General features: G+C 46.1%; 1 protein-coding gene across 1 annotated transcript in view; it reads right to left on the bottom strand.

Annotated features, from left to right (window-relative positions):
• Positions 1–1,296: 1,296 nt before the first annotated feature.
• The window catches only part of LOC113981880 (homer protein homolog 1-like), a 127,393-nt gene continuing 117,946 nt past the window's right edge, over positions 1,297–10,743 (bottom strand). Inside the window, exon 9 of the mRNA XM_027709550.1 lies at positions 1,297–1,485. Coding sequence (XP_027565351.1) covers positions 1,297–1,485 — 189 coding nt within the window. The remainder of the gene's footprint in view (positions 1,486–10,743) is intronic.

Genomic DNA, 10,743 nt, shown 5'->3' with positions numbered 1-10,743 from the left:
GCTTGGCTTACCTTTTAAAGTGTTCTTTTTAAAGAAATCTATTATATAAAGAAATGCATGTTTGTCAAAAGTCTGTTCAAATTATATCAAAACAACTTTAAAACTTGCTCACTGAGGATAATTGAATTTGATTTCCTGCTTTTAAACATTTAGTTAACAGTTCAGAATATTGCCTCTTGCAGTTTCAATAAAGATGTGATATAAAGACCCATAAAAGAGTAAACGTCTCCATTTCAATTTGTTATGACAACAAAACTTCTAGAATCAGCAGTCTTGAACAAGTTCAGTGTACAGCTAATCCCTTGCAATAGATCTATGCCCTTAATGCAATCTGTAATAAACAATGCTCCCCATAAGTCATTATTCACAAAATCTGAAATTCATGCGACATGATGAAAAAGTCTCCTGCAGAACAGGTTAACAGTTAATTGAACATAGATAGTCAATACATGTATCATGGCCAGAAAACAAACAACTGGCTACTTCTTGTTATCTGTGCATGTCAAATTTTACATTTAGAATTCTCAAGGGGTTTTTGACTTTTTTTTCCTGGGGGACTCACCTGCCATCATTGGTTGGCTTCATAATATAGTTAAGTGGAAGATAGTATCTCACTGTAATTACATGGAATTAATATGAAAAAGTAAACCTTACATTGGATAATATTGCAGAACACCGGAGTAAGCTCCGTAAAGGAATACTGTATCTTCCAGTGCATACATGTGTGTGTGTGTATAAACAAACAAGAAAAACCCAACAACAGAAAAAAACCCAACAAACCCCAACCAGCCAACCAACCAACTAACCAAAAAACCCCAAAAGGAAGAACTTTATACAAGCAGTTATAGTAATTTTGTTTCAATTAAAGATGCAACTTTCTCTCACTTCAGGCAAGAATAAATTGGTAACAGCAATTAAATACCTTAAATAAATAAGACAGCAGATAACCTATATTGTACCTATCACAAAAAAGAGGTGTGACCTGGTACACTGCTAATTCTTCCATCACTGATAATTAGAAAAGGATTGCATTCAGTTACTGTTAATATCTTTAAAGTTATCTATGGCCAATAATGTACAAGGAGGTAATTTGTAACTCAAGTTTGTTTGTTGCTTTTTTCTTCAACTAGCTATAAACTGAGTTCTAAATTTTACATTGAAATATGACTCAAATTTAAAACAAGCCCTCTCAGAGGAACGTTTTCTAATTTTGTGCAACTTTGATGCAGAGCCCAACAGTCCTATGAAGAGAGACAGTGCATCTTTAAGCTGATTGGCACTGAAATCCCATTTTCTTTAGCTGCATTCTATTATATTGGCCAAGTTATCTCGTAACTCTGATAGTTCAAATATTTTTCCATCAAGAATTTCTAAAAGTGTCTTCAAGTTATTGCGAAAAACTTCTTGCTCATTCTGACTTTTCTCCAGACGTTGCTCTAGATCAGACAGCTGGCCTTCCAGGTCTTTGTTTCGAATTTCTACTTCCTTTAGAGAAAATATATAACAAGTTAATGTGTTGCTTGCAAACAGAAAACAGTATTCATGTGTTATTTTTGTCAACTGGTTTTTGAAAAAATTTGTGACTGTGACCCTTTACAGTTTTACTAAGACAAAACCAGGATCCAAATTGTTATTAGGATTGTATATGTACTATCATTTTCTTCATTTTTTTCAGTAATTCGTCTGAAGGATGGAAACTTTTGGACAGGGATAAAATTTAGTCAGTGAAAAATGGATGTGATGATATTCAAGTAAGTTATCACTTCTATCATTCAGAAATATGCCACCTACTAAAATAAGCTTCTCAAAGGTTTACCTGAGTTCAAGTATTCCCTTATTTAGACTACATGAATTGCTCAAGTACGCAGTCCTCATTAAATGGTCTCATATAGAAGCTCGAAGAATACTGCTTTATAGATGCAGGAGTACTATCTTACTCCTGATGCCTTAAGCCCCTAATGGTTTTCTTTTTTTTCTACCTTATAAGTTTTATAGGTAATAGAAGTAGATTTTAGAAACAGCCCTTTCTCCCTTTTCCCCGTAGCACCCCTTAGTTTATACATTCCTTTCTCCCTCTTACCCCATTCCATACTCCCCATATCAGCCCTATCCCTGTATCCAGTAGAAAATGTTTTGTCTCTTGTCAAGGCAAGCCTGTCTTGTTTGGGGAACGCTTGTATCTTGGCCTAAACCGCAGGACAGAGTCAAAGAACTGGGTGACTCTGCTCTCTGTACCCCAAAGATGATGAAGGTTGATGAAGAGAGGGTCCCAACAAGCACCCCAGACCCAATTCCGGGAGGTGGGCCAGGGGGTGGACCAGAGCAAAAGTCACAGGGTGGACACACTTGGGATTGGTCAGATATTGTTATATATTGTAACATCTCGGACACAGCGGGTGCGCGTCGTATATCATCAATTGCCTTGGCACTAATAAACCCTTTCCTTATCTCACCCTAATTAACTGCTCCTGGATTTTTTCTAAGCACCAGCTGAGCAGGCATCAGTTTGGTGGCCCTCACGGGGAGACCTGGACTGGAACTTCTTCAGATTGGAAACTTTCATCGTGCAGGAATTCCTCATCAAGCCGGCTTTTATCTGAGACAATTCCCGCCCTGGTCTGAGAAGCCCAGCTCCACAGAACCCACGGAAACAAGCACGGAGCATACAGGTGAGATAAGAAAAGGTAAAATAAGGGAAAAGGTACCTGGTTTAGTTAGCAGCTGTGGGAAGTTAGCAGCTGCAGGAAAGTTTTGTGTTCCCGGGAGGTGGGGAACACGGGTTCCTGGAAAGTTAAATTTAAGACTTGGGCCCATACAGCCTCAGAGAGTCGCTTTCCAGGAGGCGGACAGGGTGGTCCGCCCACCCGGGTCAGAGCGGGGTTCAGTCTAGGACTGGTTTGTTTGGAAGGGATGCCTTCCTGTGTGCTCTGACGCCATGGGAGAGCCGGTGTAGGCTCTGGGAGTCGGTGAGACTCGGAATAATAGCTGAGAGGCTACTGAAACAACGTTGTGGCCCCAAGGTAGCAAGTTCGAATCCCGGTGTGTGTTCGTGGATCATTTGTGTTTTACAATCATGGGTTGTGTGTATTCAAAGTTTGAGATCCCTAAAGAATCCCCCTTGGGTTTAGTTTTGAAGCATTGGAAAGTTTTACCTGGCCCAAATACAATCTTAAAAAAGGAAGAACTTTGTAAATTGTCTGTAAGTGCATGGTCCTAATTTGGACAGACGAGAGGGATAGCGTGGCCAGAATGTGGTCCGTTTGAATTGGATACAGTGTTGAAATTAATTTCACTCCTCAATATAGAACAGAAATGGGAGGAGATCAGATATGCGGAACTATTTTTGTTTCTGCTAACATCCCCTGGATTGAGAGAAAGCAGCCCGGAGGGGGTTGGAGCTGCAGGGATAGCGGCACCTGGACCGGCTCCTGCTGAACGGGCAGGAGCGGGGCAGGCACGGCCGTTGGAGGACTCCCGGGTGTGGGCCTGCCTGCACCGGGAGGGATCAGACAAATTAAGGCCCCCGGAGGAGGTGGCTCGGGGCCGGCGGGAGTGAGTCCTGCTGGTGTGGCTGTAAAAACAGAGGGTGTTAGTTTGACTGAAGTAGACACCGCGGTGCAGAGAAGATCGGCTTTTGTTGAAACTGCTTCTAGCGCAGCAGAGCAGAGCGAGAGTTATGTAGGCGCTGCGGGGTTAAGCTCAAAGGTAACATCTAATTTGGTTAAAACAGGAGTGACACCAGGAGAAACTCCTGGCCCCAGTGGGGCAGTTGAAGCGGGGTCTCCCCCGCCGGTTCCAACGAGCGTGCAAGGAGCAGCCTGTGGCTTTGCAGCTGCTGCTGGCAGCCTTGCCGGAGTAGATAGGGTTACCATGGTAACTGCAGAGGTGAGCGCGGGAAGAGCAGATAGCTGTGTCGGTAATGGGATAAGAGCTGTGAAGGCTGAGTGTAGGGGCGTGTCTGAAGTACGAGGGGACGGCAATTAGACCCCCCTGCGTCACCTAGCGGACCGCGGGACCCCGGGAGCCGCTCCCCACCGACCCCCGGCCGTCTGTAAGGACTGTGCCGACACTCCACATCGAGGAAAAACCCCTGAGAGCCGCCACAGACCCAGAGGGAACCTGCTGTCGCCTTTCGCCACTTTTTCGCCGCTTTTTGCCGGATCGCCGCGCCACCGCCGCGCCAAGCCCCGTGCCCGCCGCCGCGCCGAGCCCCGAGCTGAGAGCAGCCCCGCGCCACCATCGGGGCCACCCCTGCACCCCGTGCCGCATCGAGGGACGCCTCGCCACACACCAGACCCCCACGGAGACGTCGGGAGAGAAAAAACGCAGAAAAACAGCTGCCGGACAAAGTGAAACTAACACTGTAGTCGAACAAAGAAACACGTGCACACACCGCCGGATTAAGGTAACAGAGGAGCCCTGTCTCCATGGAAACCTCGCAACACATTGAAACACTTTTACCACACAGCTGCTAGCCGTAACGTTACAAATATACACATAAGAAAACTGGGACACATTCTGAGCCACAGCACACGAGCAAATGAAACAAGTAACCCACACACCCCTCTCCTCGCTACACTGCTAGCAACAGCACAGCCCATAGGCATGCAGCAGGGGGGGGAAACAGCAGTTTGTGAACTGAAGTTAGGATCGGGACCCGAGAACCAAGGGGACGCGAGCAGCTGGGAAGGAACGGGGCCTCCAATGTAAGATCCCAGCCCATGGGACCATTGCAGAAAACCCCGTTACAGCGATGGGGGTGTTAACCCAGTATACTTACCCCCCCTCACTGCGGATGACCGGCAGCCATGTGTATTGGAGTGGGGGCAGCCATCTTGCCCGCCACATGGACCGGACACCGATCCTTCTCTTCCGCCCCCAACCCCGCCCCGCCCCGCCCACAGACACAAGAGGGGAGGTAGCCCCGCCCCCTCACTGCCTCCACCACCCACCACCACCCCCCCACAAGGAACCGGGTTTGCTGGGACCACAGGGGGGGAGGAATGGGGGAATGAGGAGGAGGGAACCGGGAAGGTTTCACCGGGAGGGAGCGAGGAGGCAAACGGGGGAAAATCAGATAACAACATGTGGAAACAATGTAGGGAAAAGGCAATCGGGCGAGTAGCCTAAAGGATATTCAGGCGTGCTCAGATGGGTTTAGCCAACGTCAGCCCCCTCAATTCCAGCCTCTACCATATGAGGCTACAAAGAATTTGAGGCAGTCGGTAAGAGATGCTGGCGTATCCTTAACCAATCCTTTCAAGTATCTGGACACATTGAGTTCCTTCTATTTTTTCACCCCACATAACACAGAACATGCAGACTGGTTATCTGACTTTCGGGAGAATTGTGCCAAACATACTGCTGACACCCAAGCAGGCATAACAACAAACCAATTAACCGGAGAGGGAAGATACAACACAGCAGGTGCCCAATCAAATTACCCCTGAGAAATATACAAAGTAATAGCCAAACAGATGCTGAAAGCCATGAGAAAGCTTCTCACTACAGACCAAAACAGCAATCTGCCCAGCACAAAAGTGTTACAAAGTTGTGCTAAACCTAATCCACAATACTTAAATTGGCTGCAGTCTGCTTTAAACAAGCAAATTGAATACAATGAAGCCAGAGAGATGCTGTGTAAGCAATTGGCTTTTGAAAGGGCGAACACAAGCTGTGAGAAAACTTTGCAGACCTTTCCTGGAAGGGAAGACCACAGCATTGCCAAGCTAGTCCAACCCTACCAAAGATTTGGCTCTGAGGAGCACCGGTCTGTCTCTCTAGCTGCGGCCCTAAATGCCCAGCTAGGAGTACAAGAAGAGACCAGACTTAGGGCAAGTTGTGTCAGATGTGGTAACACTGACCACTTTCAAAGGGATTGCCCCTGGAGACCCCTAGCAGCAACATCCCACAAATACCCTAACAGCAGGGAATGGGCTGAGTTGTACCAAGGGTGCTGTGGGCAAGGCATACACCTTGCCACAAGCATCGCACTGCTTGTTGCCGTGCTGCTTGCCACCCTCTGTGCCACCAGCTTTCATGTGCAAGGGAGGAAGCAGCTTGAAGCAAGCCCCAACGAGGCAACAAACAGCCCAGACAATAACCCTATATTCTGCACCCCCAAGAAAGGTGACAGGTGGAGAATGCTGCAACAGTCAAAAGCAGTAAGTGCAGTCATAAAGCTTACAGGAGCATCGCAGCATGGACTGCCTTCACCCAATATGCTCCCAGCAAGTTGGCCGCTAGTGGTAACTGATTCAAAGAATTGTTTCTTTACCACCTTCCTACACCCTGAGGATGTGCCAAGGCTTGCCTTTCCCATCATGGCCTTGAACAGTGCACGGCCCATGCAAGGCTATTGCTGGGTTGTCCTTCCTCAGGGGATGCAAAATAGCCCGACGAGGTATCAAACAACCACGATACATCATTATACAGATGACATACCAATAAGCACGGCCACAGGAAATGAACTGCCATTTACTCTTACTGCTCTAATCAAAACTGTCCAAGATGTAGGATTGCAGGTTGCAGCAGAGAAGATCCTGCAATCACAACCCTGGACTTACCTTGGACAGGAATTCGTACAGCAAAAAGATTCTCCACAGCTGCTGCAGCTCGAGGTAAAAAATATTTTATATTTACACGAATTGCAGGAGCCTCAGGGGGATGTCAAATGGTTAAGGCCCATTTCAGGCATAACCTCAGAGGAGCTACACCCTCTGCTTGAGCTGCCAAAGGGAAACTCCAGCCTAATGTCTAGCAGGTTACTGATACCAGAAGCCAAAAGGGTGTTAGACATTCGTGCCAAGGCAATAGAGAGAGGGCAAGGCAGGAGGAGAAATCCTGAACTGCAAATCTGCCTGGCCTTCATTCCCAGCAGGTACCAACCATTAGCAGTCTTGTTACAGTGGGATCAGACTGAGAAAGACCCGCTGCAAATTGTAGAGTGGCTAATTTTGCCCCACATACCATCTAATACTGTGTGGACTAATAATGAGATATATGCAAGGTTTGTCATTAAAGGCAGAGGACGGCTACAGGAACCAGACGGAAAGGATCTTGCCATCATCTACATGCCAGCTACTAAGGACAATTTGGATAGGATACCAGCTGAGGACGCAGGATTCCAAGCTGCCTTGACAAGCTTTCATGGTGACATTTTCATACATCTCTCAAAACACAGGTTGTGGGCAGAAATCAGTAGTCTACCTTTAAAGGCCACAACCAGATGCAAACACGAACCAGTGAAAGGCTTTAGGGTCTTCACACGTGCATCTGGGAACAACATAGAAGGCTGCAGTGACTCAGGTAAAATCCTGCTACAGAACAATGGGGAAGAGAGACGCAGACCGTGAACCAAAGCTCTGTGCAGGTTCTGGAACTGACTGCCATCCATATTGCCTTGGGGAAGTTTACTAAACAATCTTTTAATGTTATAACTGATTTCTGTTATACTGCAAGTTGGTATCCCCGTCTTGAAAGTTCGTTTCCTTGAGATATCGTTAGCCTTTACCTGTTAATTGAAATGCGTTCTGTTTGTTTTCTTGTCAATTATAAAAGGTTTATGATTTCTTACAATATACACAAGGTCACACAATGACAGGCCAGGGCCAACAACTGACAAAGAACTGAGAAACTGACAAAACAGTAATGTTTAACATCATACCTAAAGTCTTGGAGCAAGCAAAATTGTCTCATTAATTTTTCCAACAGAACAGGAGTTGTCTAAACAGACGATTTCAAATAACATTCAATCAGCTTGAGACTCCATCATCATCATGCCCAAGTTGTCAAAAAATCACAACCATGCCATCTCAGGACGCATTAACCCCAGAGGGTTAATGGCAAATGAGATTGGGCAAACAGATATCACACACACCTCTGAATTTGACATATTAAAATATGTACATGTAACAGTAGATATATATCCGCATTACATAATCTCCACAACACCCACTAAAGAAAAGGCCAAGAGTGTAAAACACACTGGCTTAGTTGCTTAGCAACTCTTGGTACCCCAAAACAAACCACAACACTGACAGTAAAACAGCTTCACTTCCTATCAAATAGGAAAATTCTCACGTCACAAGTATTCCACACTAACTCATTGGTCAGGCAATTGTGGAAAGGGTACACCACACACTGAAACAAATGTTACCTAAACAGGAAAAAAAAAAGGGGGGGAATCTGTATAGCCACAAGAGCATCTGTGAAAAGCCATGTATGTTATTAATTTTCAAATTGTGACAATGCTGGAAACATGTAAGTATGAAAAGCAACACAAACCCCAGGCTTGTGTGCCTCTCCCAAAACATCGGTCATGGTAGGAGATTTGATTTCAGGGCAGTGGACGGAACCACTAGATCTCGTGATTTGGGAGAGAGGCTACACCTGAGTGGCTGCAGAAAAAGAGTTAAAATGAACCCCTTCCAGGTATGTTAACCCTACCTACGCACAAAATCACATCAGCAAGAACCAGAGTAACACAGAAGTTATAAGAAAGTTATGTTTATGTTCCAGGTTTACTTTAAGGACGACCAGCATGGCAAAAAGCAGTCAATAAAAATTCATGAGTGTGTGTATATGAATGAATGACGGCCATCAAGTGAATGTGAGAGTGAATGAATAAGAGAGTTGTATGACTGGACAAATATTAAAACACAAAACATCTCACAAATAACACTACCTCTGCCACAGGGTCACTTTAAGAGAATTTAGTTTTCCTAAGCTTAGCCTGTTTCTTAATAAAGTTGAACTCCCCAGTTATTTAAAACCCTTAGATTAATAAAGGTTATAAGTATGCACGGTTAGGCCAAGGCCTTTAAGTTAATAAAGTTATTTCTCCAAGTTGCACTACCCTATAGGAATATAAGAAAGTTTCAAAAGGTTCACAATAGAAGTGTAAGAAGCCACAGCAAGCAGTGTGCTGGGTCATTGCAAGCTTTGGTAGTTTGCAATGTACTGTTCTGATTGTTTGCACTGTTGTTTTTGCACCGTTTTCGTGATCTTCTTAGATAATTATAAGGGGGGTGATGTAGGGGCGTGTCTGAAGTACGAGGGGACGTACCAGGGCAGAGACGCCCAGAAGAGCATGCGCCGAGATTTACAACTCTATTGGATAAGGAGATCACATGGTTCAGGGATATAAAAGGGGGCGCGAGATTCAAATAAAGCTCTTTGATTACCATCTCTCAGAGAGCGTCCATGATTTCTTTATTATATAAAGGCCAGCGACCGCATGGTCGCTACAGTTGAGAAGTCAGTTTTTACTAGAGTTGCTTTTGACGTGGTAACACCAGAGAAGGTTGTTACAGATGCGGCATCTGTTGTGGAAATAAGAGGGATTGAAGTTAACTCTAACGATAGTAGTAAAGTGAAGGCGTCGGCCCCAGAGGGGGCAACAGCCCCAGGTGTAGATGTGCTTGTGAAACCAAGTAGCTCAGCGCCGCAGGTGGGTGCTGAAGCAGTTGATTTTTTCAGTAGTGATAACAGTATGAGAACTGTAAACATGGAGTTGCATGCCCCGAGTGCAAGAGAGACCCCAAAGTTTACTGCTGTAGGGGAGGAAGCAGAAGAAATAAGTTGGGTTAAGATGTATGAAGTTAGACAGGAGGCAGACGAGTCGCCTACAGATTTTCTAAACAGATTAAAAGATGTTGCCAGAAAATATACCGACATAGATACAGAGTCAGATGTGGGAAAGAAACATCTGGTATACTTGTTTGTGGGACAGTCTACAACTGATATAAAGAGAAAACTGCGAAGGGCAGGTGGCACTGAAAGAGATATGGATGAATTATTAGATATAGCTTGGTCGGTGTATCAAAGTAGAGAACAGAAAGCGAGTACGGTAGGCGGTGAGACAATTGGAGGAACAGCCATTGCTGCGGCAACAAAACTCCCAGCTCAGAGAGCAGGGGAGGTTTCTGGAACGGTCGTTACCACGGCAACAGAGCTGGCTGGCACGGCAAAAAGAAAGTCGTCGCCTGTTTCTGATATTGTAAAACAGGGAGCGATCCCGAAATCTAAGACCGTGGCGAGCACAGTGAGGCAGGGACAGACAAAGCTAGTCCCGGTTGTTACGTTAACTGACGAGGAGGCTTTGATCCCTGCTAATGTAATCCGAGCAGGGAAAGCAGACCCGAGTGCTGTGAAAGTTGTGAAACCATTTAGTGCTGCAGCATGAGAGAGTGCTGGGGCCATTGACTTTGCAGGGGTGACGGGACCCAGCGCTACCCCTACTGTTTTGGGAACCGCCCCAGGTGCGGCAGACGCGACCAGAGGTCGAGCCGTAACCATGAGAAAGGCGGGGGCAAGGAGACCTCCCCTGCCCGAGCTCGTTGGCGTGGGGGGGGTGACCCCTTCCCCCTGAACTACTGATTCCACGCAAACAGCTGCAGTGGGTCCGAGTGTTGTAGAAATTTTAAAACCACCTGACGATTTTACAGTTGTAATAACGGCAATAAGGATGCCTGCTCCCATAACAAGCGGAGCAGGGTCGAGGGTGAGAGCGGCCAGTGCCCAACCTACCCCGAGATGTAAGAGAGGAAGAGGGAAATCATGTGACTGTCGCAGACACCACCACGGCTCCGCGAGTGCAGGGGCAGCGTTAGCCACCGGCACAGTGAAAGTAAGTCCAGCCGCGGGACAGTTAGAATCCGGGTTTGACACAAGAGCTACTGCCGCTCCTGCAGATGGAGCGGGGGCCGCAACGAACGCAAGGGCAGATCACTTCCTAATTGT

Source organism: Neopelma chrysocephalum, unplaced genomic scaffold, assembly GCF_003984885.1.
Source record: "Neopelma chrysocephalum unplaced genomic scaffold, ASM398488v2 Primary Assembly neopelma1_96809, whole genome shotgun sequence".
In the NCBI taxonomy this organism is placed as follows: Eukaryota; Metazoa; Chordata; class Aves; order Passeriformes; family Pipridae; genus Neopelma; species Neopelma chrysocephalum.
Note: the sequence above shows the minus strand (reverse complement) of the source record. Positions and strands in the feature narration are given on the sequence as shown.